Raw genomic sequence first — 25329 nt, 5'->3', positions numbered from 1 at the left:
GATCCCTGTTGGCTCCACTTCGAAGCGGATGAATAAGTGGTTCAGCTCCTCCACCAGTGAGGTGTCAATGGTGGTGGCCGAGAGGTTGCTTGGTCTATAGTTGGTCATATGCTGGACCCTGCCACACCTGCCTGGGGGTTGTTACTCTGGAAGCAGTTCTCGATCCTCCTCCTCTGGGCAGACTTGGCCGCTCTGATCCTCCTCTTCAGATCAGCTCTGGCAACACTATATAGCACCTGATCGTCTGACCTGAAGGCTGTGTACCTCTCCCTGAGCAGGTGGAGCACCTTTTGTGTAATCCAGGGCTTTGTGTTGGGATAGATCGGATGTATTTGTCCACAGTGACAGTATCGGTTCAGGGCTTGATGTATTCCAGCTCAAAAACAGCCCATCCACTAAAAATAAGTCTAAATATCTAAATGCATATGTTCATGAGTAATGTCAATATTTAATCTAACAGAATCAAACAGAATATTTAATCGAAATGTTTGTATTGAAAGGAAAAGAGAGTCTGAAATCATAAGGCTTCGCTAATACGCCAGTAAAAGAGTGAATATGCAGGGTCTAGAGTACCCGTACCCTGCACACATATTTACGTCGTTTATTTATTTATTTCTAAATTGAAATACCTACGGGGAAAACAGCGTGCGCACATTTCAGTGCCTTTTTTGTGCGAATGCGAAGTTTATACATCAGGGGCCTGAATCTAGCTTTTGTGCATAGGCTAAAGTTTTAGGATGAAATCTAAGGAAAGTTTTATACATGAGGCCCCAGGCCCCTGTAGCATCTGCCTGAGGGGGGAAATGCAAACAGGTTGTGTCCGGGGTGAGAGGAGAAACACTTTTGTGGCCTTTTAGTAGTGCTGTGTAAGATTATTTTGTTATTATTATTATTTATATGTCTCTAACTTCATTTCTAGGATCTTCGAAACATTCAAATTGAAATGTATGATGTAACCTTTTTTATTAAGATACCATTGATTCTAAAATTATAATCTCTTTTCTTACACAACTAATCATTTTACTTGTATTTCATCATTCTTGTAAAGAAATGGGCTAAAGCTAAGACAAATTTCAATAATTTTATAAAATAAATGTAACTGTAAGGTAGCCTTATATTTATACAATATTAGAAACAAAAATGCTGAAAAGAATTATCAAGAACTACGTCACTTAAATTTGGTTAATTAAATGTTTTACATTTGCACCCCTGGCATATATATTTTTCTTTACATATTTGTGTACACGTTTTTTTTCAATGCCATTTTGCATATTTTTATATTTGTTGCGATATGAATATGTTTGTACTAATTTTGTAGGATAACAATAAAAATAAAAAATGGTTCTTTTTAAAAGTTCGTTTCAAGGAACCTATTCAACACATTTACGTCATTACGTAATGCAAGCCTAGTTAAATGTTAACTGTGTTCTATTTTGTTTAAAAAATACAAATAAATAATGATAATAATAATAATAATAGAATGCTGTTTATTGAAACAAATTGGACTACCTGCATCCAAAACTGTATTAGTAATATTTTCACCACTGGGACTTAATGCCGCATGGGTCTCATTACACCGGTATGATCTGCTTTTGAAGCAGCAACAGTCAAACGAATCATTCGTTTTAAATGAGTCGTTTATGAGACATGCTGTTATTAGCTGAGCGCGTTCCGTCTGACCTCAGCAGGCGTGTACCTTTTTTTTTTTTTTGTTTTTTTTTTTTTTAGATATTTTGGTTTACAATGGTAGTGATCTACTTCAGTTTTTCATCATCTTGGCAGACTGACTGAACAGCTGTGCTCGGCTCGGTTCAACCGGTTCATCTGATTCAGAGAAAAGATTCCGCTAGTACGACTGACTCTATCTGACTAGAGATTTTGGAGTAAAAATCTGGAGTTGGAAAGCAAATCATCATGGGGATCAAAACATTATTGTTTTTAGTTGTAATCGCACATACATGCATTGCCACCTTTAATGGTAAGTATAGCCTACGTCACTTCAACATTCATGAAAAAAGCTGGACCATATGTTATGTTAGATTATGTTATCAGATGCGATGTTAAAAGAAGAAAAGAAAGAAACGAAGAAAAAAAAAGTTAAGGTAAAATCAAAGCCAATTAAAAAATCCAATAGATGTTGCATCCAAGGCATTGTTAGACAAACCAGGCAATGGGTTTATCCCAGATTAATCTTTAATTTAAAATTGATATGCAGATAAAACGTTTACTTTCATTTTAATTATATAGATATAAACATCTCATTATGATGAATGCATTTTTAAAGTAAAGAACACACTTGATTAAATTGGCGTGAGAAATAAAAATTACACAACACTTTACAATACTATGCAATTACAGCAAAAATAAAATGTATATTTAGAAGTTATATAGAAAGTATACATAACATTTAACGAAATTACCTTTGCATCTATTTATTCTTGGATACTAAAATTGAACAAGTATAAACATTAAACACTAAGGTGACACTTTACAATTTATAATAAGGTTACAAACGTTGTGCCTGTTGACATTAATTGATCTGAGCTAACATGAACTAACAAAGAACAGTTGTTGATTTTTTAACAGTATCAAAGATGAATGCTTGTAACAAAGTATTGCTCATTGCTATTTCATGTTAATTTCAAAATTTACTAATGTTTAATGATACCTTATTTTAAAGAGACACCAAAACTTAAAATTAAACACATTGTGTACTTTATCTAATAATTTACAACTATTACCATGGATAATTTTTGAGTGAAACAATGAGTACTTTTTTCTTGGTTGTTGCCTATTTCCAAATCGCTCAGGATTTATGGTTGCGGTGGTGTAACATGTCTTTCCACATCTTAATCCAGTTACATCTTTATTTGGAAGCTTTCATTTCTGCACATGTAAAGAGCAAATATTTTACAAGTATCTATTAGTAAAGTTCTAACGTAAAGGCATCAACGTGAACTACATTAAATGTATGTTGTAGCAATGAACCTGTTGTTTGGCAGACTATTTACAGCACTAACTGTAATGACACAAAATGTGGCTATCCCCAGCATAATTCATATTTAGTATAGCATGCTAATTAAAGAGAGTTCACCCAAAAAATGAAAATCATTTACTCCCCTTCATATTGCTCATACCTGACAAATTTCTTGGGTTTGATTACCAGCATTCTTCAAAGTATCTTCTTTTGAGTTCTGCAGAAGTCAGAGATTTGGTAAAACATAATGGACAGAATTCTGGTTAACTATACATTAAAGTAAATTAATAAACACTTTTCACCAGTCATCACTATACAGAAAAATAACAGTGCACACGCAATAAAATGTTTGAAAAATAAACATTCAGTAGATCCAAAGCTTGCTGTTGATCATGTCTCTTCAGTTAATATTCCATGCATTTACTGCAGAAAATAACTTGGTGAAACGGTCAATGCAGACATTTTACTTGAACTTACTTTCTCATTGGCTCTAATGCTTCTTGCTAGTCCAGTCAGATAAATATAACAAAGATGATGTCCACTGTCTTGAACTCCAACCACTGCTCTGTGTTCACAGGTGTCTGAGTAACTGCCATTCCTTCAGAGATCATACTTCTCTTGATTACTACAAAACATAGAAATATTCAAATTAATTTGTAGAATGTTAAGAGAAATAATCAGTTAATTCTGTGTGTCTCTACATCCTGAGTGAAGAAACAATTAAGGTAGCAACAAAAGTGATTCTGTGTTTGTGTTGTAGTCACATGTATTTGGCAGGACAGAGCTATTGCAGATGGTCTCAGAAATACTGATGCATATGACTGCAGTACATTCTCATCATAAAAATAACTGAAACTAGCTTATTAGCTTATGTATTTAGTTGAGGTTATTTGAAAACAACGACCTTACATTTAATGACTGTAAAGTATACAGTTAGATCTGATCAATGCTAATGGAGCTCAAAACTCTTTTCCTTTCTATTATATTTGTGCAAAAAAAGTAAGGTAACTACATGCACTCTTAGCAATGCTTTCTATATACTGTACCTGCATGTCTTAAGAGTCTGTTTCCCCTCAGAATCATTACATAATCTGCATGAAGTGAATAGAGATCCAATTTAGAGATGGGCTGCTAATAGTGCTAATAGAAAATTAACTAGCTTAACGTCATAATCAAGGCCACTTAGCAAATGAGACCCAGTTCTCTTTAGTAGGTTGTGTGTTTTCACTGGTGTTTTGGCCTGTTTGGTTGCAGAAAGCTCTGTGAGTAACTTTGAACAGACGGATGAACCAAATGATGACAAGAAGTCTTCAAAACAGAAGTTTCATGAATTTGGTTCAGGAGCACCAGGTACTTTTTCTGAAGCATCTCTTTACACTGAATAGTTGAAAATTGCCTGCATAACATCCTGTCATAACCACATAGCCCTGGTAACTTTCAATAATAGTGATGTGCTTTTGTATGTTCATCTGCAGTCAACTGTGTTGGCAGTTTTGCTGCTATAACAGACAATATTTCTACTCTGGACCAAGCAAAGCTTAACTCCTCATTGTCCATCTCAGACGAGGCTGTTGATTTTCTCAAAGGCCCAATGGTCACACGCATCATGCCGTTGTTCTATATCGTCATCATCTTCATTGGTTTGCCCCTGAATGCTTTGGCCTTTTTAACATTCACCTGTAAGATTCGAGAGAAGAAACCAGCTGTGATCTACATGTCTCACCTGGCGTGTGTGGACCTGCTCTTCACTCTGCTGCTGCCTCTGAAGATCCACTACCAGCTGAACGCTTCAGATTGGGTGTTCGGTGAGGCGGCGTGTCGTGTGATCAGTGCAGCTTACTACTGCTACATGTACTGCTCCATACTGCTGATGATGTGCATGAGTGTGGACAGGCTGCTGGCCGTGGTGTTTCCCATCACCTCTCTGACCTGGAGGAGCACAAGGAAAGCCACATACATATGTGTGCTGGTCTGGCTGCTGGCGATCGTTGGTACGGTGCCACTTCTCTCAATAAGACAAACATTCATTGTCAATGATGTGGGCACCACCTGTCATGATGTGCTGATCCATTACAAGCTGTACATGTACCTGTCCTTCATCCTCACCTGCCTCTACTTCTTTGTGCCACTAATTATCACCTTAGTGAGCTACTCCATTATCATATATGTGCTCAGTGTAAAGTCTGATCTCTTAGCTACATCACCCTCATCTTCAGGCAGCCGAAGGAGAGCTGTGATTATGGCTATCGCCGTGCTGACTGAGTTTGTGTTGTGCTTTGCTCCATCCAATTGCATCCTGTGGTACCACTGTTATCTTTTAGCTACTGGAAACGACGAGGGGGAGGGAGATTCATCATATTCAGCTTACCTGTTGGCTGTGTGTTTGGGGAGCACAAGTGTTTTTCTGGACCCTCTGCTGTACTACTACGGCTCGTCTCAGAGCAGACAGAAGATCAGCTCTGTGTTTAGGAGGGAAAAAACAACCTCATCGTGTAACACACAGACAAAATCCACAGATGTCACTAAAACCAGGCTTCTGGTAATGTGTGAAAAAAACTGATCATGTATTTGGTTTCCATAAATTGCATTTTTGATATATTATAATGAAATTCTTGCATCAATTGTTAAAATGCTACCACTTGTTGAGTTTGTCTGATCAAAAACAGAAGGGACATGTAACAGTTGCCTAGTCATAAATGTATTTTGTAAAACTTAGATATGGTTTTACTTCCCTATTTTTTAATGTCACGTAATTTTTATTTCACACGATCTTTGACTCAGACCTCAGCAGGTTGTTTTTGCTATTATATTGTTAAGACTTCTATATGTAAATATCTGTACTCTGTGATTGTAGTTTACAATGATTGTAGTCATTCTTCAGTAATGTTGCTGAGAACTGGAAAAGCATTGATATGTAAATTGAGGGAAGGTCAAATGATTTTCAAAGAAATGAGGTCTTGATTTTTTAAATAAACTAGTGAAATAGTAGTCCATGTAAAGATTTCTTCGTGGAGGGAAAAAAAAAAAAAAATTTGCGAAGAGTGTAATATATATAATAATTTATGTTAATCAAGCAACAAAAGAAAGACAGAAAATCACACACTGCTCTTGACTGAAGAAATTTAGTAGCCCTAAAGATGAATCTAAATGTATTTATAGAAATAAATATGTCTGCTTGAAAGAATGAAGAATATGATAAACAAGTTGCTATAAAGTATGCATAATTAGTCTGTATAACCATTGGTATTTCATTAATCTGGAAGAACATCTTCTTGATCTTTGTGAGAAGTGGTTTTATTTAATTTTAACATAAAGGCATGTTGTGTGTCACTACAGTTAAATCTGTCTATTATGATAAATCATTAAACCTATATAATGAATTTAGAAATTGTAGAGAAATGCTTAATAATTGCATTGTAACCCATTAGATTTTAGCCGACTAAATTTACTGTAGATTTATGACTAATATATGACTAAAACTAAATGGCATTTTAGTCAAACGTACGGTGGCCGAGACAGCTCAACACACTGCAACTTAAGAAAACACATGCAAATTGAAAAAACATCAGCAAGTGAAGAAAACATCTTCATCAGTTTGACAACACAAGTGTTGCAAAGCATCACAACATGCATATAACGAAACGCTCTGCAAATCATCACAACACATGCATACAACCAAATGCGCTGCAAATCCTTCACAACACATGCATACAACGAAACGCGCTGCAAATACTTCACAACACATATAAATTAAGAAACACTGCAAATCCTCACAGCACATACACATTAAGAAACAATTAATGAAGCATTGCAAATTTATTTTTATTAACCTTGAAATTATATTTAGTTGAGAATATTAAAGTTTGCCATCTTAACATTTTACATTTAATCATGTAATTATTCAGCTTATTTAGGCTAATAATATGCATGTGTGGTGATGATTTGCAGCGCGTTTCGTTATATGCATGTGTGGTTATGATTTGCAGCGCGTTTCGTTATATGCATGTGTTGTGAAGGATTTGCAGCGCGTTTCGTTATATGCATGTGTTGTGAAGGATTTGCAGCGCGTTTCGTTATATGCATGTGTTGTGAAGGATTTGCAGCTCGTTTCGTTATATGCATGTGTTGTGAAGGATTTGCAGCGCGTTTCGTTATATGCATGTGTTGTGATGATTTGCAGCTCGTTTCGTTTTATGCATGTGTTGTGAAGGATTTGCAGCGCATTTCGTTATATGCATGTGTTGTGAAGGATTTGCAGCGCGTTTCGTTATATGCATGTGTTGTGATGATTTGCAGCTCGTTTCGTTATATGCATGTGTTGTGATGATTTGCAGCTCGTTTCGTTATATGCATGTGTTGTGAAGGATTTGCAGCGCGTTTCGTTATATGCATGTGTTGTGAAGGATTTGCAGCGCGTTTCGTTATATGCATGTGTTGTGAAGGATTTGCAGCGCGTTTCGTTATATGCATGTGTTGTGAAGGATTTGCAGCGCGTTTCGTTATATGCATGTGTTGTGAAGGATTTGCAGCGCGTTTCGTTATATGCATGTGTTGTGAAGGATTTGCAGCGCGTTTCGTTATATGCATGTGTTGTGATGATTTGCAGCTCGTTTCGTTTTATGCATGTGTTGTGAAGGATTTGCAGCGCATTTCGTTATATGCATGTGTTGTGAAGGATTTGCAGCGCGTTTCGTTATATGCATGTGTTGTGATGATTTGCAGCTCGTTTCGTTATATGCATGTGTTGTGATGATTTGCAGCTCGTTTCGTTATATGCATGTGTTGTGAAGGATTTGCAGCGCGTTTCGTTATATGCATGTGTTGTGAAGGATTTGCAGCGCGTTTCGTTATATGCATGTGTTGTGAAGGATTTGCAGCGCGTTTCGTTATATGCATGTGTTGTGATGATTTGCAGCTCGTTTCGTTATATGCATGTGTTGTGATGATTTGCAGCTCGTTTCGTTATATGCATGTGTTGTGAAGGATTTGCAGCGCGTTTCGTTATATGCATGTGTTGTGATGATTTGCAGCTCGTTTCGTTATATGCATGTGTTGTGATGATTTGCAGCTCGTTTCGTTATATGCATGTGTTGTGAAGGATTTGCAGCGCGTTTCGTTATATGCATGTGTTGTGAAGGATTTGCAGCGCGTTTCGTTATATGCATGTGTTGTGATGATTTTGCAGCGCGTTTCGTTATATGCATGTGTTGTGATGATTTGCAACACTTGTGTTGTCAAACTGATGAAGATGTTTTCTTCACTTGCTGATGTTTTTTCAATTTGCATGTGTTTTCTTAAGTTGCAGCGTGTTGAGCTGTCTCGGCCACCGTACAAAAGACTATGACTAAAACGAAATAATTTTTTTTTTAAATGAACACTGTATCACACACAGCTGTGTGTGTACTTGTTCTCATCCTCTCTTGCCTGCACTTCTTCTTGCCACTGGGCTTCACCTTAGTTAGCTACTCCACCATTACATATGTGCTCTGTGTAAAGTCTGATTGTTTGGCAACATCACCCACAAACAAGCGAATGAGAGCTGTGATTATGACTAGCTGTGCTGATGGGTTTGTTATGTGCTTTGCACCAACCAATGGCATCCAGCTGTACCAATGTGTTTGTTTAGCCACCAGAGGCAGCGGTGAGGAGGGGAAATAATACCTGATGGCTACATGTTTGTGTTTTTCTGGACCCTCTGTTATACTACTATGGCTCAACTCAGTGCAAAGAGCAGATCAGCTCTCTGATTTGCTGGAAGAAGACAAAAGGCACAACTACACCAACAAACACAAACAGTCAAACTAAAACCTCTTAAAGCTGAACACTTTAAGCTGGGATATGATGGTTATTGTTTTGTTCTAAAGATTAATTTAAAAATGTATAGTCAGATAATTGCTGGTTTACTGGTTCAGTGTTTTCAATTGCCAGTTTTAAATGACTGCATTGATATGTATATTTTTAATATTTGTCTGTGCACAATAATATAACCTATAGCATATATACAATCATACTGTGTCTTTAAAATTTGAAAACATTGTATTTTTATTAAAATCCCTTTAGTTTGTATCTCAAAAATGAAGGTGTTTGTAAAGTTTGTATAGTCATGTTTTCTTTTGCAATAGTAAACATGCATTATGTTGCAATGCTGATGAGTGTAACTTCCCCTTTTTATAATCTACTGTACTTAAAAAATTTGTATAAATGTAAAAAAATAAAATAAAACAAAACAAAACATGAGAGTTCTCATTTCATCAACGTCTTATTTTAGAAAACAGTCAAAATACAGCAAAAGTGCACTGAATAGTGTAATATTTAGTTAAAAACCAATGCATCATAAACAATGAAGAAGGTTTATCAAGATGCGTGTGGGTAGCCTGTGAACAACAACAAAAATGGATTACAAATGAATGTACATATATTGCTGATATAAACTACAAAAATGACAGAAGTTGTTTTTCAGCCAAATAAACTGAAAATATTTAATACTGTATGAAGGCAGGCTTTTAGGCACATCAAGGCATTATATAATGAAATAATATTGGAGCTTTAGGGAAAATACCAAAATAAACCATGATTTGTTTATCTCTCATTTGGAGCTGTGATGTCTGTCAATTAAAGCTGGATTTCTCATTCGCTCTGTAGGTTGTAGCAATGAATAGCAATAAATATAGGCTCAGTGAAGGGTGGAGGGTCCAGTGATGTCATCATATCTAAATCCAAGACTCTCCTCACAGAAGAGACTGAGCACTCGGAGAGTGAAGAAGCACTGTCTGCACTGAGATTCATCTACAGTTTGAAAGTGAACCCTGGTCGGTATTCATGGGGGTCAAAACTATCTTGTTTTCCTTTGCACTTCTGCATGCAAATACTGCCAACTTTAACGGTAAGTACGAGTGCAGCTGTGCATGACAGAAGTTTGCCTTTTAATTACAGTCTTTTGACGGTGTTTAACTGTGCAGATGAAACCTTGACCTTATCATATTATATGTTTAAGCTTGTTTTGTGTTTGATTTTGGCTTCATTTTTCATATACTATGGTATCATTTTCATTTACTATGCTATTTTTTTTTTTAAATTGGCTTCATTTTCATATGGTTTTTTTATGGTACACCAATTACCATATTAAATTCAAGTACCATATTGCCACCATACAAAAAAAAAAAACATATACATTTTTTTCTATGTATACAGGTTAATATACTGTAGGTGTGCTTCTACAAAAACAAGTGTAAACAACTAATTTAAACTGACATTTAAATTCAGCAAGGTTAAACTGCACTTAAAGGATAGTTTACAAAAAAATAAAATGTATTTCAAACTTTACTCAGCCTCATGTTGTTCCAAACATGCTTTCTTGCTTCTAGGAAAAATAAAAGAAGATATTATGAGAAATGTCATAATTTTTGTCCATACAAGGCAAGTCAACAGTAACTGTCAGATTACCAACAATCTTAAAAATATCTTCAGAATTTTTTTTTTTTTTTTTGGGGGTAAACTATCCCTTTGAATGTCCCGCAAGTACTGCATGCTATTTGAATGTTTTATACATGCTAGAGTTTCATATGAATTATTTACAATGCACTGATATCCACAAATTAAAGTGTTGCTGTTATGCCACTTTATTCATATTATATTTTACATAAAGAGCTTTCATTGCATTTAGGTCACATCTAGTCAATTCCTGTGAACACTGGAGTCTTTGTAATGCTTTCTGTGAGTCTGCATGTCTTATGAGTTTTTGTTTCTGTCTTCAGAATCATTAAAGAATCTGCCTGAAATTAAAAGTGATCCAACAGCTAAGAGATGGGCTGCTAACAGAGATGTTTAAGCTTGTGCAAAAGGCCACTTATGATAATGTCAGAGCACTATTGCGCTACTCTAGTGAGACTCTTATTATGAAAGTCTGTGGCGCGAGCAACCGGAAGAGACACTGTTCATTCAGTACGGCGCGAACAGCAGATTACCTCAGCAGCTGTCCGAAATCAGTTTGCCGCATTCAGGAATGGCTGAAGACGTGCATCACTCTGATTAGATGTTTCTTGTGTTTGTGTGCGTCCTATAACGAGTGAGTACTTTACTCCTTCAATGTTGATTGATGCTCGTTATTTGTAATGAGGCAGTGATCGGCTGTATAGTGTTACATGGCAATGTTAACTAATCCGTGCCAGCTATTATAACTTATGTGTGGATCTTCAAAGTTCAGAATTATAATGTTAATAATGTTTTAGTAAATAATGTAGATAAATAGTGAAAGTAAATGTGATGGAAATGTTATATCAGGTGTTTATGGATCATTGTCATTGTCTGAAGGGAGCAACCTATAGTCAGTATGTGAATGATGATTATTTGTACTAATGTTGCTGTTATTTGAGTATTGCTCTTTGTGTGTTGCAGAGAAACCACACACTCATAATAATGTACATCTACATCTCAACTACGAGCATGCCAAACACGTCTACGTCTGTTAATGAGTATTTAGCCCACTTATGAGCCAGTTCTACGTCAATTAAAGCAGGACTCACTGACTGTGCACCTACTAAATCTAAGTCTCCACTAAATGTGCTCAACCTGCTCACGCATTGGGTCATTGTCCCTTTCAATCCTTACATGTTTATCGGCCATCAGCTTCAGGGTCAAGCAAAGCTAGGATCCATTCTCTCTGCAGGCCGTCAAGGGAGCCCTCCACAGTCCACTGCACTGTTTAGCTCAAACTCTAATGCTCATGTAAAGGCTGACTCCCTCTCCTGTTAATATTTCATACCAGTGAAAATAAAATCAGTTCAAATTGATGCTTCTCTCTGTGGTGTTCTGACCGACACACCTGGTTCACTGCAATCAAAATCAGCCCTTATCATCTTTAAGCGTAGCCTTCGTTACATTTGTGGTCCTTCGAGCCGGATTGCAGCTGTGCTGGGAGTATGCAGCAGAGTGATGAAGCACCATGGGTTACTCGGCCCAAACGTCAAATAAGACCGCCATCATATTTGAAGGATTATGAGGTCAGTGCAGTGCGACCGAAGATATGCGGCCCACCACATGTCAGCCCTGTACCACACACGCCTAGAGAGGATGAGTGGAGTTCACAGCCTCATGTGAAGTGGAGTATGCAACCCGATGTACAGGATGATTTCACCTCCAGCTCTGAGGAGAGCTTTCATGACAGCAGCTTAGGATGGCAACATACCCATCCACCCTACAGTGAAGAGGGAGCAGGGCAGAGCATGCTACATCGAGAGAACAGGCAGTACAGTTTAGCCTCACCTCATGAAGATAGAAGGGATACGTGTGAGTTAACAGCCTCAGCCAGAGTGGTAGTAGCAGCGCAGCCAGATCCGTCCTCAGAGCAATGGCCAGTGCCACCTCATCCATTACCAGGTGACTCATTAGCGTTAGTGGAGGATGAGTTTGATGATGGACTGCCACCTCCACCATGGCCTTCGTTTGAATACCCTCCACCGTTTGCGGTTGCCGAGGAGCAACATATGGTCACCGCCATAGACCGAATGATGAGCGAGTTACAGCTAATGAGGGACAGTGTGACTTCCAGCGTCACAGCCCATACTCGGCCACATTCTACTCCTCGTAGCTTAAACCCCCCTCAGCCTAGACGAGGTCCTGATCAGCACAATGTCCGTTCCTACACCCCAGGGCCAGAACCTTACATGCCCATCTCACGTCCGCAGCCCAGTATGTATCGCCCGGATGCGGGATCCTCAAGGCAGTACCCAGCCAGGCCTTATACAAGCCAACCTCATCCCACTCGAGGCAGGCAGTTCTCGCCAGTATCGGCAACTTTGGGAGGAGGAGAGTACAGGGGGCCAGCACCAAGAATTCCTTTCTTCGTCCATAAGGACCCGATGGAGTTCTCTCGGCTTAAACTAGCCCTAACAAACCTGTTACCTACCGACGCTACCGAGCTTTTCAAGTACCAGATTCTGGTGGATCACGTAAAACTTGAAGAGGCCTGTCTCATTGCCGACTCCTTTATTAACTCGCCTAGGCCATACACTGACACCATGGTAGCCTTGACAGAGAAGTTCGGTCAGCCGCACCATGTGGCCTTGCAGAGGATCGCTGCAGTGATGGATTCACCTGAGATCAGAAGAGGAGATGTATCTGCTTTTGAGAAGTTCTCCCTGCATGTGCAATCACTTGTGGGTATGCTACAGACACTGGGCCCAGATGGAGAAGTCGAGCTTAGATGTGGCTCACATGTGGCCCGACTCCTCACCAAGCTTCCAATGGAGATGAGAGCAAACTTCAGGCGTCAGATGTTCTATCGTCCCGGACACACTCACACACTGCTCGACCTGGCGGAATGGCTTCGGTACGAGTCGTGGTGCCAAGGTTACGATAACCCTTCAGACATCCGTTCCCAGGGGCCGCCAGGCTACCGAGTCGAAAAGCGACGCAGCAAGCCAGCAGCTACAGTGCTTCACGGAGCAGAGAGCTGTCCGTCGAACCGAGGTTTGAGACAAGAGAGTCAGAGCTTATCTGTGCCAAAATGGAAGAGCAAATCAAAACCCTATTGTCCATACTGTGAGGGCGCAGAACACTTCTTGAATAAGTGTCCAGCTATTCAGAGACTCACCAAAGAGGAGGTCATAGAGTGGATCAGGGTTAATAAGAGATGTTGGAGATGCGGGAGAGCACATCAGGCAGCGCAATGTGACCTCAAGAAACTCTGCGAGGTATGTCAAGGAAAGCATCTGAGAGTATTGCATGACGCCAATGCACGCCCCAAAGCTGAGCCGCCAAAGGCTGAAAGTTGTCTGGTTAGCACTAGTACAGAGGTTCTCTACTTAGACAGACCATCGGCCCACTCACGTGTTCTGCTGAAAGTCGTCAGAGTTATCCTGCGCAACAGGGACAGGACACTAGACACTTACGCAGTTCTAGACGATGGTTCTGAGCGCACAATGCTCCTCCCCGAGGCAGTTGATAAATTGGGCTTACAGAAGAAGCCTGAGGACCTTGCTCTCCGCACGATTAGGCAGGAAGTCCAAACTCTGAAGGGAGCTGCTGTCTCGTTCAAGATCTCCTCCTCCGCCAATCCAAAGAGAACATTTCGGATAGTGGAGGCCTTCACTTCTCAACGCTTGGGTTTAGCGGACCACTCCTACCCCATCGCCAGCTTGAAGAGGAAGTACAAGCACCTGGCAGATCTTCCCCTCGAGACATTCGATCAAGTCAAGCCGCTCGTGTTAATTGGTGCGGATTACCCCCATCTACTTACCCCTGTTGAGCCGGTGAGAATGGGCCCTCCTGGAGGTCCAGCAGCCATTCGCACAAGACTGGGATGGACCCTTCAAGGACCTGCACACCTTACACAATGGGCCCCGAGCACCCAGCAGTGTCTCTTCACTAGTGTCTCACCCCAGATGACAGAGCTGATGCAGAATGTGGAAAAGCTTTGGAAGATGGATACCTTGCCATACCAGAGTGGTAAACTGGCAATGAGGTCAAAGCAGGATAAGGAAGCAGTGGAGCTCCTAGAGGCTAAGACGAGGCGAGTACAGGTCGCAGGCATCCACAGATATGCCACACCTCTACTACGGAAGCGAGACATTCCCCCTCTCCAAGCTCCCAAGGAAGCCGTCCTACCCAGCCTCAGAAGTCTGGAGAGACGCTTGGCCCGGGACCCCCTACGAGCCGATGAGTACTGTGCTGCGATCCACAAGTTGGTGGAGACGGGAGCAGTCAAGAAGATTGACCTCAGTGAAGTCTCAACCACAGATGAGTCATGGTATATACCCCACCATTTAGTGTGCCATAACGGAAAGAGTCGTTTGGTCTTCAACTGCTCCTTCCCGTTCCGAGGTCTAAGCCTCAATGATACCCTCCTTCCTGGACCAATATTGGGAGCCTCTCTTCTGGGCGTTCTACTACGCTTCAGAGAACATGCAGTAGCAGTCAGTGGTGACATCAGAGGCATGTTCCACCAGGTTCAGCTCTTACCAGAAGATCGGTCGCTCCTAAGGTTTATCTGGAGGGACATGAAGCGTGAAAACCCCCCTGATGTTTTCGAGTGGCAGGTCTTACCCTTTGGCACTGCGTGTTCACCGTGTTGCGCCACTTTCGCTCTCCAGAAGCATGCAAGAGATCATGGGGGTCCAGGAGAAGGAGTCAGGCATTCAGTGGAGCACTGTTTCTATGTGGACAACTGTCTTCAGAGTGTGCAAACAGCAGAGGAAGCTAAGGAGCTGGTGGACCGGCTCAGGGAAGTGCTAGCATCTGGAGGGTTTGAGATTAGGCAGTGGGCCTGCAACATACCTGATGTCCTCAGGCACCTACCTGCAGAGGCGAGGTCCGACAGCATGGAGCGATGGCTTTCACACGATGAACCTGGACTTTCGGAACCAGCCCTCGGACTTAGCTGGCACTGGGAGACAGATACCTTGGGTTACAAGAGCCGACCTCTAGAGTATGGAGCACTCACAATGAGGAATGTTTACAAGGTGCTCGCCCGACAATATGATCCCTTGGGCTTCATTGCACCTTACACGACTCGCGCCAAGATGATCGTCCAGAGCATGTGGGACAAGCCACGCAACTGGGATGACCCACTTATCCCTCAAGATCTGCAGAGGGCATGGAAGGAGTGGGAATCAGAGTTACACCTGCTGTCACACATCTCATTACCCCGACACTATACTCCCGCTCTAACCGGTCAGATGGTTGCTTCCAGACAAATCCACGTGTTCAGTGACGCCTCGGAAAGGGCCTACGGATCCGTCTCTTATCTGAGAACAGAGGATACCCAGGGACGGGTTCACCTGGCATTCCTGGCAGCTAGGTCCAGGGTAGCACCCCGGCGACAGCATTCCATTCCCCGCCTCGAGCTCTGTGGTGCCTTGACAGCGGCCCAGTTGGCAAAGACGTTAGAGAGAGAACTGACGTTGAAAACGGATCAGACAGTCCTCTGGAGTGATTCAACAACAGTGTTGACGTGGTTGCAGTCGGAGTCATGTCGCTTTAAGGTCTTTGTGGGCACTCGTATCTCCGAGATCCAGGAGCTTACAGGAGAGAGTACCTGGTGCTATGTAGACTCCGCGCAGAACCCAGCAGATGATGTGACCCGTGGGAAGACCCTGGCAGAATTAGCTGTGCCTACCCGCTGGAGCCAAGGGCCGTCTTTCCTCCTCAAGAGTCCCGCTGAATGGCCATCCTCACCTGGAGATACACCAGAAGAGGATATCACAGAGTACAAGAAGTCTGCTTTGTGTGGTGTGATATCTAGGGCAGATAGACAGGAGACCAACCTGGGCCAGTCATTCAAGTCCTGGAAGGATATGGTTGAGTCCGTAGCGCAGGAGGCACACGGGGCGGGCGACCGAGATGAGTCCTTGAAAGCAGCGGACTACAGGCAAGCAGAGACGACTATCTTCAGGAGAGTTCAGACTGAGTGCTTTCCGGAGGAGTTGCGTCACCTAAAGGCAGGGAAAGCCGTACTTCGTAGTAGTCATCTCCTTACCCTGTCCCCGGAGCTGGATCCTGAAGAGGGAATCATAAGAGTTGGAGGAAGACTCCGACGTGCCGAATGGTTAGACCCTGGATCCAAACATCCTATTGTCCTGGACCCCTCGCATCCAGCAACAAAACTCCTTATCCAGGACTACGATGCTCGTCTCTGTCATCCGGGTCCTGAGCGGGTATTCGCAGAGTTGCGCAGGGTCTTCTGCATTCTCCGTGGCAGGGAGGCAGTTCGGAGGGTGCAACACCAGTGCGAGGAGTGCCGAAGATGGAAATCTAAGCCGCTAGTCCCTAAAATGGCCGACCTACCTGTGGCCCGCCTACGCTTATACAAACCGCCGTTTTACTCCACGGGCGTCGACTGCTTTGGACCATTTCAAGTCAAATTAGGACGACGCTCCGAAAAGAGATGGGGTATCATCTATAAGTGTCTGACCACTCGGGCAGTGCATCTGGACATCTTGCACAGTATGGACGCAGACTCTTTCCTGATGAGCCTCAGGCGGTTCATTGCACGCAGAGGGACTCCAGCTGAACTCTTCTCCGACCAGGGAACCAATTTTAAGGCAGGAGAGAAGGAGCTCCGTGAGTCTTTTGACAGCATGTCCGCCGACCTCCAACGACTCCTAGCCAAGCAGAAGATTGATTTCCGCTTCAATCCTCCTGCAGCTCCTCACTTCGGGGGAACGTGGGAGAGGGAGATCAAGTCTGTCAAGACTGCGTTATATACAGTCCTAGGAGTTCAACCTATTTCTGAGGAGGTACTACATACTACCTTACTGGAGGTAGAGGCAATACTGAATACCAAACCTTTGGGCTATACCTCATCCAGTGTTGCTGACTTGGATGCCGTGACTCCTAATGTCCTCTTGATGGGGCGGCTGGATGGAGCGTTACCTCCAGTTGTCTACCCTAAGAGCGAGGGTCTAAGCCGGCGGAGATGGCGACACTGCCATGTTATAGCAGATCACTTCTGGGCAAGGTTCATCAGGTACTACCTGCCAACCCTCCAATCCAGGCAGAAGTGGCATGGTGCCCCAGCTGATCTGACAGTGGATTCAGTAGTCCTGTTGGTTGACCCCCAGTTTCCCAGGGCACTTTGGCCAGTTGGTAGGGTGGTTAAAGTACATCAGAGTGCAGATGGTCATGTACGTTCCGCGGATGTGCAAGTCAAAGATAAAGTGTACACCCGGCCAGTTGCCCGGCTTATTACTCTTCCAGTCATCCCAGCTGCTGAGGAGGATGAGGAATGCCCTCTAACGACTTCAAATTAAGGATGAGCCTTTTACGTGAGCAAATTGCACGCAATTTGGGGGCGGCTGTGCAAAAGGCCACTTATGATAATGTCAGAGCACTATTGCGCTACTCTAGTGAGACTCTTATTATGAAAGTCTGTGGCGCGAGCAACCGGAAGAGACACTGTTCATTCAGTACGGCGCGAACAGCAGATTACCTCAGCAGCTGTCCGAAATCAGTTTGCCGCATTCAGGAATGGCTGAAGACGTGCATCACTCTGATTAGATGTTTATTGTGTTTGTGTGCGTCCTATAACGAGTGAGTACTTTACTCCTTCAATGTTGATTGATGCTCGTTATTTGTAATGAGGCAGTGATCGGCTGTATAGTGTTACATGGCAATGTTAACTAATCCGTGCCAGCTATTATAACTTATGTGTGGATCTTCAAAGTTCAGAATTATAATGTTAATAATGTTTTAGTAAATAATGTAGATAAATAGTGAAAGTAAATGTGATGGAAATGTTATATCAGGTGTTTATGGATCATTGTCATTGTCTGAAGGGAGCAGCCTATAGTCAGTATGTGAATGATGATTATTTGTACTAATGTTGCTGTTATTTGAGTATTGCTCTTTGTGTGTTGCAGAGAAACCACACACTCATAATAATGTACATCTACATCTCAACTACGAGCATGCCAAACACGTCTACGTCTGTTAATGAGTATTTAGCCCACTTATGAGCCAGTTCTACGTCAATTAAAGCAGGACTCACTGACTGTGCACCTACTAAATCTAAGTCTCCACTAAATGTGCTCAACCTGCTCACGCATTGGGTCATTGTCCCTTTCAATCCTTACATGTTTATCGGCCATCAGCTTCAGGGTCAAGCAAAGCTAGGATCCATTCTCTCTGCAGGCCGTCAAGGGAGCCCTCCACAGTCCACTGCACTGTTTAGCTCAAACTCTAATGCTCATGTAAAGGCTGACTCCCTCTCCTGTTAATATTTCATACCAGTGAAAATAAAATCAGTTCAAATTGATGCTTCTCTCTGTGGTGTTCTGACCGACACACCTGGTTCACTGCAATCAAAATCAGCCCTTATCATCTTTAAGCGTAGCCTTCGTTACAAAGCTTGACATTGTAAAGGCTTCTTTGCAAATGTAGAAAATTGTCTAGTAGCTTGTGTGTTTTCACCGATGGTGTTTTGACATGTTTGGTTGCAGAGAGCTCTGAAATAGGGAAGTTCTAAGCGGCCATGCTTTATAATTTTTTTCCTTTTTGTTTTCTCGTTATAACGACTTTATTTTCTCATTATCTTGACATAACGAAAGTCGTTTTCTCGTTATAACGACTTAATTTTCTCGTTATCTCGACATAACGAAAGTCGTTTTCTCGTTATAACGACTTTATTTTCTCTAATAAGTTACAAAACTGCGCCAGCAGGTGGCACTATAGAACTGAGTAGCTATAACTGATGGGGTGTTGTACAATGTCCACTTTACTGTACGCGGACCTTCCTCGTGATCGCTATAATTTGTGCAGTCTTGTTCATTACTGACATTTAATTAATTCATAAATGTTAAATGCTTTAATCAACATGATTAATGTATTAAGTTCTTGCTAGATGCATGAGTTTCACCAACACGTTCTGGGTCATAAAATAACTGCTTATCAAAACCAAGGTTGATGTCACTGTATTCTGTTTGCACCCATATCTTTATTTGTGCTTCTTGGCACATGATTAGGTAGTTAATAAGCGGAAATGTTCTGTGTATCTACAGTAGGACAGGATTTAACGATGTAGGCTATTTGTGATGTGCTTTTTTCCTTATTATTAATCTTTATTGTTAACCATATTGATGAGAAATGTGATTTATATGTAAAATGCATAGGCTAATTTAATTCAGTTTTGTTCTATAATGTTGTAATCGTTTTTTTCTGCACCCACACACATACACTGCACATGAACGATCTTTTCAAACAGAAGCTTGTAACGCACATGATATCTGCCACAGCATATAATGACTAATAAAAATTACAAATTATATATAATTTTATTTCAAATAAATGGAAAATTAAAAGTGAGTTTAATCCAAGCAGCTCAAGATCTTAGAATAGTTCTGCTTCCTTCTAAAGGCACTCCGTCTGTGTTCGCGGTGTTAAACATGTTAATTACAAAAACAAAACGTTTGGTGTACTGTCTCTGGAACAATCAACAGTGATTGATCGGCCTTTATTTATGTACAGTATTGTAGACGTTATTACCTTGCTGAAATATATGCTACAGTAATAGCGCCTAAATGGTTGTCCATCAGATGCCTGTCAAAGTTGAGTTCGTTACTATAGCAACAGTAAAACTGTCTTGTCGTTATAACGAGAAAACAAACTTTCGTTATGTCGAGATAACGAGAAAAATAAGTCGTTATAACGAGAAAACGACTTTTGTTATGTCGAGACAAAGAGAAAATTAAGTCGTCATAACGAGAAAACAAAAAGGGAAAAAATTATAATGCATGGCCGCTTAGAACTTCCGTAACGTTACTGAAAGCAGCTTTGAACAGACTGATGAGCCAACTGATGACAACAAGTCTTCAACGCAGATATCTGATGATCTCTATTTACACACCAGGTAGATAATCACAAAATAAAAAATGTATACTGTAACAAGGGATGGGCAGTATTTCAAAATATACTATTTTGTATAGAAATTAATTTAATCTTAGTATTTTTGTAGTTTCAAAATAAATCAAATAGTTTTTGCCAATCTTTATTAGACTTCTGATTACCTTTATCAAGTAAAAACGTACTAAGATTAATGTATTTAAATATAAAATACATTTGACTTTTTACAAAGGTATTTAAATACAAAATAGTATTTGAAATATAGTCAATTCCTTTAGGAAATCAGCAGTCTATTAGTCTATTCTATTTTTTTTTTTTTGAAAATTTAAAAATACTCAGATTAAATGTTTAAATGCAAACTACATGTGATGTTTTTTTTTCAAAGAATTTAAAATACAAAAACGTGTATTTGAAATACTGCCCCTCTGCCCCTGAGAAGTTTCTGTCCCTCCAATTATTGTCCACAACTGAATCTCAACATACAGAAAACAAATTCATATTGATTGGTTTAACAATGCTTTATGAGCTTAAATTGATGTTGTTTGTATGTTGTTGTTGTTTACCATGTGAGGGTGAGTAAATACAGACAAAATTTCCATTTTACCCTTTAACACTGAAACTGTGTTAAGAAATCCTCTACATGGCAGAGTTTATACATATGTCTAGCCTTTGATTGTCCTTGTTGTTCTGATCACATGCTGGGGTCCCCTGGTTGTCCACTAGAGGGCACTCAATCCCAGCCTTCTGCCACATTTATCCAGGACTTCATTCTCCATAATCCTCTGATGGTCTCATCAGCAATCATTGGTTACACCTGTTACATCTTCAACAAACTACTCTATTTGTATTCTCTGTCTTCTTGCCACTGTGCCGTTCAATGACCATTGTTTATTTCACTTAAAGTCTTTATAAAAGTTTTTATCTGATGTGCCTCACAAGAACTTTCACTTTTGGAGTTATTGTTACAGGTTTAGTTACTGTACATGTAGCTCTCCTACTTCCATAGATTTGTATGGAAAAATACAAGTTTTTTTCAAGCCTGTCTGCGATATCATCTAAATGTAGAAATAGACAATGAAACCACATGTCTTGAACACATTTGGTATCTCAGACGAGGCTATTGATTTCCTTGAATGCTTGATGGTCAGACGCATCATGCCCTCGTTCTACACCTTCATCTCATTAGTTTGCCCCTGAATGCATTGTACTTGAAGTTCACCTGAAGGATTGTAGAGAAGAAACCAACTGTGATCTGTGTTTTTTTTATTATATCTATATTTATCTTTAGGTTTTTTTTCCAGTTTATTCATTTATTTTCACAGTTCAACTTAAATTTCAGTCAAATTTCTAAGTTTATATCTTATATTTAGATTTTAATTTATTCCAGTTTCATTTCAGTAACAAAAAATATTTTTAATAGTTTAATGTTAGTTTCAGTTGACAAACACTGTGCTGTATATAATAAAGATGTGGGGGATAGAAATTAGATTATTCATGGTTTCTTTCAGTGGTGAATATTTCATTTAACTGCAAATTGCTGTGTCATATTTTATTTCTCATCCCTCATAAGCATCATAAAATGTATTTATGCACTATAAATATCCTGAAGCTTGAATTTCAATTACTTTAATAATACATAAACTCCATCAAAGCCTTTTTGCAAATGTGTCCTCATAATTACTGTCTGATGGTATTATGTGAGCTTTCATGGTCTTTTGTGTTGATTAAAGATTCTGGCTGTGTTTTGCCGTCTTGCAACAAAAACATCATTAATCTGAACTCTTCATCAACAGAATATGCAACACAATCTCATAGCAATTACTAACTATAACCATTGACAGTTATGTTTAGGGGTGCACACTTAACCTTTTTTTGTAATAATGCTATGTTTTTATATGATTCACATTGTACAAATGCATACAAAATCACCTTCTCATAAAATTCTGGGCGCAGTGACTTAATTATCAAACCACACCATTCCTTGAATCATTCAATGTAGCTGTTCATGTGTTAAAGTTGATTTTGTTATTGTCTGGTATTAGTATGATAACTTTCCTTGTGGTGTTTTGTGTTGGTTACAGGTAATGACAACAGTTTCACTGGTCCAGGTGGGTTTTTAGGCACTCTTATGAATGAGAGCAGTGATGACAGATTGTCCATCTCAAAAGAGGCTGTTGACTTCCTCAAAGGCCCAATGGTCACACGCATCATGCCCTCATTCTACATCTTCATCATCTTCATTAGTTTGCCCCTGAATGCTTTGGCCTTGGTGACGTTCACCTGTAAGATTCGAGAGAAGAAACCAGCTGTGATCTACATGTCTCACCTGGCGTGTGTGGACCTGCTCTTCACTCTGCTGCTGCCTCTGAAGATCCACTACCAGCTGAATGCTTCAGATTGGGTGTTCGGTGAGGCGGCGTGTCGTGTGATCAGTGCAGCTTACTACTGCTACATGTACTGCTCCATACTGCTGATGATGTGCATGAGTGTGGACAGGCTGCTGGCCGTGGTGTTTCCCATCACCTCTCTGACCTGGAGGAGCACAAGGAAAGCCACATACATATGTGTGCTGGTCTGGCTGCTGGCGATCGTTGGTACGGTGCCACTTCTCTTAGTGAGACAAACAGTTAAGATTGAAAATGTGGGGATCACGTGCCATGATGTGCTAAGCCAAAATTACCCTACAGTAATGTATTATGTGTACCTGTTCTTCATTCTGTCCTGCCTCTACTTCTTTGTGCCACTAATCATCACCTTAGTGAGCTACTCCACCATCATATATGCGCTCCGTGTAAAGTCTGATCTTTTAGCTACATCACCCTCATCTTCAGGCAGCCGAAGGAGAGCTGTGATTATGGCTATCGCCGTGCTGACTGAGTTTGTGTTGTGCTTTGCTCCAACCAATGGTTTCCTGTGGTACCACTGTTATCTTTTAGCTACTAGCAACAACAGGGGCCAGGGAGATTCATCATATTCAGCTTACCTGTTGGCTGTGTGTTTGGGGAGCACAAGTGTTTTTCTGGACCCTCTGCTGTACTACTACGGCTCGTCTCAGAGCAGACAGAAGATCAGCTCTGTGTTTAGGAGAGAAAAAACAACATCACCATGTAATACACAGACAAAATCCACAGATGTCACTAAAGACAGGCTTTTGGTAAAGTGTGAAAAAAACTGATCAAGTATGTGGTTTCCATAAATTGCATTTTCAATATATTATATGATATATATCTTGCATCAATTGTTAAAATGCTTCTACAGTACTTGTTGCATTTGTCTGTTCAAAAGCAGAAGGGATGTGTAACTGTTGCCTAATCATAGATGTCTTTTGCAAAACTTAAGGTTGTACTTCCCCTACTTTTTAATGCCACATGTAATTTTTTTCACACTGTCTTTGATATAAACTTCAGGGGGTTGCTTTTGCTATAATACTGTTAAGACTTCTGTTTGTAAATATCTGTACTCCGTGATTGTAAGTTTACACTGTCATTATTCAGCAATGTTGCTGCACACTCGAAAATGTAATTGATATGTAAAATAAGGTCTTTTTTCCACAATCTAGTAGTGAAATCGTAGTCCATAGAAAGATTTCTTTGTGGAGGGAAAAAAATATCTGGCATAGAGAAAAAAAAAGTATAAATACATATTAAATGCATGTCAACCTGGTGTTTTTTTCATTAAAGTGGTACAATTGTCTGTGGTATCTGAAGCCTGTGATTATTTATTTTTTAGGCCTATTTCTTGACATGATGCTCAGAAGCTATAATAAATGAATCCTGTTGTTATGTTTTGTTCATATTTGGATAAAATCTGAGTTCTAAGCTGCTGATAAACACAAAGTACAAACAATCTTAAGCATTTTAGCAAATATGGCATTGCATGCAACCCAACCGCATTAACATAAATTGGGCAGGGATTTGGGATAGATGAGCATGGATGGCTGAGCATATACAGTACAAACACTCACGCAATCACATGCATCATTTTCTACTGCTCTCGCACCTGGTCAGACGGGTCCCGTTCAAGCTCCGAGGCAATCCTTAGATCTGTTGCTCTCTTCGACAATGGTTCATTGGTCCTGGTGGGCTCTGGCTTAGGCTCGGCACAGTGGGGTGATGGTTTGCTGGGCTCTGGTTCTGGAGTGGGACTGGTGAGATGATCCTTGGCGGTGATGATGGTCAAAGGCGATTTGTTGCTCACCAGCACCCACTCCACAAAAGCAGCGAATGTTTCCTGAGGTCCACCTCCAGATAGCCATGCTCTCCTCACTTCATTGAAGCTTGCCAGGAAGAATCCGCAGAGGCTGCTGTCCAGGTTGCTGTCCAGCAGGAGGAGGACATCTGGATGGTGTCCTAGTTAAAGAAGGGGAAGGAGATTTTAAATAATCCATAACTGAAAATAAAACACTGTGGAAAAGTGGAAATTAAACTCAGAGGAGGGGTATCACAACTTTTTGGTAGGTTATTCTGTCATGGTTTGGCGCACGAGGGAGGACGAAGACGAAAATAATAATAGCCCCACCACAAGGATCCGCTGTTTTCTTTCAAATCAAAGCAAAAATACACATAGAAACAGTGCATCCTTGTGCCGCAGCTGAGCATAGGTAGTTTGAGTGATGTGGAGAGACAGAGACTGTTAAAAAAAAGGAATTGTTGACAGCTGGTAACTTATTTGGCATTCTATGGGACAGTCACAAGCCTCCCGGTTTTCATCCAAAATATCTTAAATTGTGTTCTGAAGAGAAACTAAGCTTTACGGGTTTGGAACGACATGGGGGTAAGTGATTAATTACTAAATTTTCATTTTGGGGTGGAGTATCCTTTTAATAACCGACAAACTAGAACACAAGAGACAGGAACTAATATAGGGCAAATAATGAGGGCCAGACAGGTAAGCATAATGAGGTGATTAACTAATTATGAGAACAGCAACAACCAAATATGGACACAGAGGGAGAAACCACAATAAACAGTCCAGAGGGGGTCCAACTAGAGATTCTGACATTTGATGACATTAAAGTC

The 25329-nt window shown here is 40.7% G+C and overlaps 2 protein-coding genes across 3 annotated transcripts; both read left to right on the top strand.

The window, feature by feature from the left end:
- The first annotated feature begins 1769 nt into the window (after positions 1-1769).
- On the top strand, positions 1770-23536 carry LOC132130770 (proteinase-activated receptor 1-like). 2 transcript variants are annotated; one of them, XM_059542572.1, is made up of 4 exons: positions 1770-1978; positions 4232-4327; positions 4453-4528; positions 22463-23536. In XM_059542572.1, exons 1-4 carry the CDS (start codon positions 1915-1917, stop codon positions 23484-23486), a joined length of 1260 nt encoding a protein of 419 aa, XP_059398555.1. In that variant the 5' UTR covers positions 1770-1914; the 3' UTR covers positions 23487-23536. The 2 variants fall into 2 exon arrangements, with proteins under 2 accessions (XP_059398555.1, XP_059398554.1); XM_059542571.1 differs by having other exon boundaries at positions 1770-1982; positions 4236-4327.
- On the top strand, positions 4535-5563 carry LOC132130772 (proteinase-activated receptor 1-like). Its single transcript, XM_059542573.1, has one exon. It carries the CDS (start codon positions 4569-4571, stop codon positions 5535-5537), a length of 969 nt encoding a protein of 322 aa, XP_059398556.1. The 5' UTR covers positions 4535-4568; the 3' UTR covers positions 5538-5563.
- Positions 23537-25329: the final 1793 nt, after the last annotated feature.

Source organism: Carassius carassius, chromosome 47 (genome assembly GCF_963082965.1).
Source record: "Carassius carassius chromosome 47, fCarCar2.1, whole genome shotgun sequence".
In the NCBI taxonomy this organism is placed as follows: Eukaryota; Metazoa; Chordata; class Actinopteri; order Cypriniformes; family Cyprinidae; genus Carassius; species Carassius carassius.
Note: the sequence above shows the minus strand (reverse complement) of the source record. Positions and strands in the feature narration are given on the sequence as shown.

Excerpts from the sequence above, each read along its gene's own strand:
- LOC132130770 (XM_059542572.1), top strand. The coding sequence starts at position 1,915 with ATGGGGATCAAAACATTATTGTTTTTAGTTGTAATCGCACATACATGC. Across the intron at positions 1,979-4,231 it reads ATGCATTGCCACCTTTAATG|AAAGCTCTGTGAGTAACTTT; the intron begins GTAAGTATAGCC and ends GTTTGGTTGCAG. Across the intron at positions 4,529-22,462 it reads GCAAAGCTTAACTCCTCATT|ATTGTCCATCTCAAAAGAGG; the intron begins GTCCATCTCAGA and ends CAGTGATGACAG.
- LOC132130772 (XM_059542573.1), top strand. The coding sequence starts at position 4,569 with ATGGTCACACGCATCATGCCGTTGTTCTATATCGTCATCATCTTCATT.